Source organism: Cebus imitator, unplaced genomic scaffold (assembly GCF_001604975.1).
Source record: "Cebus imitator isolate Cc_AM_T3 unplaced genomic scaffold, Cebus_imitator-1.0 Scaffold60, whole genome shotgun sequence".
NCBI lineage: Eukaryota > Metazoa > Chordata > Mammalia > Primates > Cebidae > Cebus > Cebus imitator.
The window spans coordinates 5,727,550-5,730,133 of NW_016107375.1; the positions used below are offsets into that span (position 1 = coordinate 5,727,550).

Genomic DNA, 2,584 nt, shown 5'->3' on the forward strand with positions numbered 1-2,584 from the left:
AGATGGGGTTTCACCATGTTGACCAGGATGGTCTTGATCTCTTGACCTCGTGATCCACCCGCCTCGGCCTCCCAAAGTGCTGGGATTACAGGCGTGAGCCACCGCGCCCGGCCTGCAGTTTCTAATCTTATTTGACCTGTCTTTGTTGTCTGATACTGTGGGTCATTATGCTTCTCTTAAAACACTGTTTTCTGTTTTACCTCTTTAACTCCACACTCTTAGGGGAAAGCCTGGAATGAGGCCATTTTAAAATAAGATTTTAAAAACATGTAAAGCAATATCATATATGTCTTATGGATACATATATAGTGTAAAAACCTGCATAAAATCTGGGTGGGGTGGCTGATACCTGTAATCCCAGCCCTTTTGGAGGCTATGCGGGCGCATTGCTTGAGCTCAGGAGTTCGAGACCAGCCTGGGCAACACAGCAAAATCTTGTCTCTACAAAGAAATACAAAAATTAGCTGGGGATAGTGGCAGAGGCTACTTGGGAGCCTGAGGTGGGAGAGTTGCTTGAGCCTGCGAGTTTGAGGCTACAGTGAACCATGAGTACACCTCGAGCGCTCCAGCCTGGGTGACAAAGTTAGACCCTGTCTCAAAACAAAACAATGAAACAACCCCTTCCTCACCAAAAAAACTGCATAGGGATGATACAATTCAGAATAATGGCTATCTGGGGAAGGAGGAAGGTGATAGAAACTGGGTAACTCACACAGGGGCTTTTACAGAAGCTGAAACAAATGTGGCCAAAGTTTTTCACAAAGCTACGTAGTTGGAATGTAGGTATTTACTGTACTGCTCTCTGATTCTATATGAAATATTCCATAATGAAAAGAATGTAATACTATTAAATTATTATACTATGTTATGTAGATACGAAAAATTTGGAAGTGAAATAATGCATTTACTTCAAAATACTCCAGAGAATAGGATTAGATCGTACAGATATAGATAAAACAGAATTGGTTGTGAGCTGATGAATGTTTAAGCTGGTGATGAGCACATAGAAATTCATCATACTGTCTGTAGCTCTCTATTCTTGTATATGTTTGAAGTTTTATAACAAGTTTTAAAATGAAGCAAACTTTAAAAGGCATTCAAAATTTTATGGTTTTGAATAAAATCTATAGTATGGTATATAAAATTGAGTCAGAAACTGTGGGGGTAGAGCCCAGCAATCTCCATGCTAATAAGCCTTCCAAGTGATTCTGATGTGAATTCAAGTATGAGAACTACTTATAGCCATGCTTGTCCCCACCCTTTTCTCATCATAGAGTGGAAGAGGCTGTGGTATATAAAATTCATTCATTGTTAAAAATAGCTATGGTATTCAAGATTTTTAAAATACACTGATATATCGCTGTTGATATTACCACTGTTGAATATAATACTATGTGCTTTGTAGAATAACTTAATTTTTCTAAAGGTGATATTTGTTTATATCCAAAAAACTATATCTCAGGCAATGATTTTTATTTTAACCTTTTTATTAAGGAAAAACCATTAAACATACACAAAGATAGAAGACAAGTGCCCAGCTTCCTATGTACTCATCAACCAGCATCAACAGATATGACCATGTTGCCAGTCAAAAGCATTCATCCCAGGGTGGAAGGGGCAGCATTTTGAATCTGAGGCTCTGGCAGGCTGCTCAGGTAGACATGATGTTAGATAGATGGAAATGCCAGTAAGAACTCAATTAGAACATTGGTATCTGGGATCATCATTATTTTTTACCATCAAAACAATTTCCAAGCCTGTGTGTGTTACTATGATACTAGGACTTGTTTGGATTCTTTGTGGTGTGAGTTTATGATCATCCTCAATGGTAGGGGAGAAGTCTTCTAAATTGGACGATAAGTTTACAGATAACTGAAGGTTGACACTGTTTCTTAAATCACAGGCAGCCTAAATGAACGGCCCCTTTCCTTGCATATCTATGTACATGTAGCTATTTTTCTATAGGTGTTTGAGGCTCAAGAATGTGAACGAATAAACTTCTTCCGGAATGCATTGTGGTTACATGTGAATCAGCTGTCGCAACAATGTGTCACCAGTGATGAAGTAAGTCAGAGGCATCCACTGAGGATTGTCCTGTGCATATTGGATACTTTAGAGTAGAAGGAACTGTAGATGTTGATTGGTTCACCACCCCTACTTCGTTCCGGTAAGGTAAGGTGACTTGCCTAAGGCCATACAGTGAGTTGATAGAAGGGTCCAGATAACATGTAATCAACCTGACTCCTGGCTTATTTGCTACCATGATTTTCTCATTAAGAAATTCACGGCTGGGAGCGGTGACTCACTTCTGTAATCTCAGAACTTTGGGAGGCTGAGGTGGGTGGATCACCTCAGGTCAGGAGTTCGAGACCAGCATGGCCAACATGGTGAAACCCCGTCTCTACTAAAAATGCAAAAATTAGCAGAGTGTGGTAGCGCACCCCTGTAATCCCAGCTACATGGTAGGCTAAGGTGGTAGAATTGTTTGAACCCAGGAGGCGGAGGCTACAGTGAGCTGAGATTGCACCATTGCACTCCAGCCTGGGTGACAGAGCAAGACCAAAAAAGAAAGAAAGAAAGAAAG

At 40.4% G+C, this 2,584-nt stretch overlaps 1 protein-coding gene across 2 annotated transcripts in view; it reads left to right on the forward strand.

Moving 5' to 3' along the window:
- The window catches only part of PSTPIP2 (proline-serine-threonine phosphatase interacting protein 2), a 103,875-nt gene that overhangs the window by 91,263 nt on the left and 10,028 nt on the right, over window positions 1-2,584 (forward strand). The window contains exon 10 of one of the 2 annotated variants that reach the window (XM_017529709.2): window positions 1,966-2,064. The exons of the other annotated variant lie outside the window; for it this stretch is intronic. Coding sequence (XP_017385198.1) covers window positions 1,966-2,064 — 99 coding nt within the window. The remainder of the gene's footprint in view (window positions 1-1,965; window positions 2,065-2,584) is intronic. 2 annotated transcript variants of the gene reach the window in all.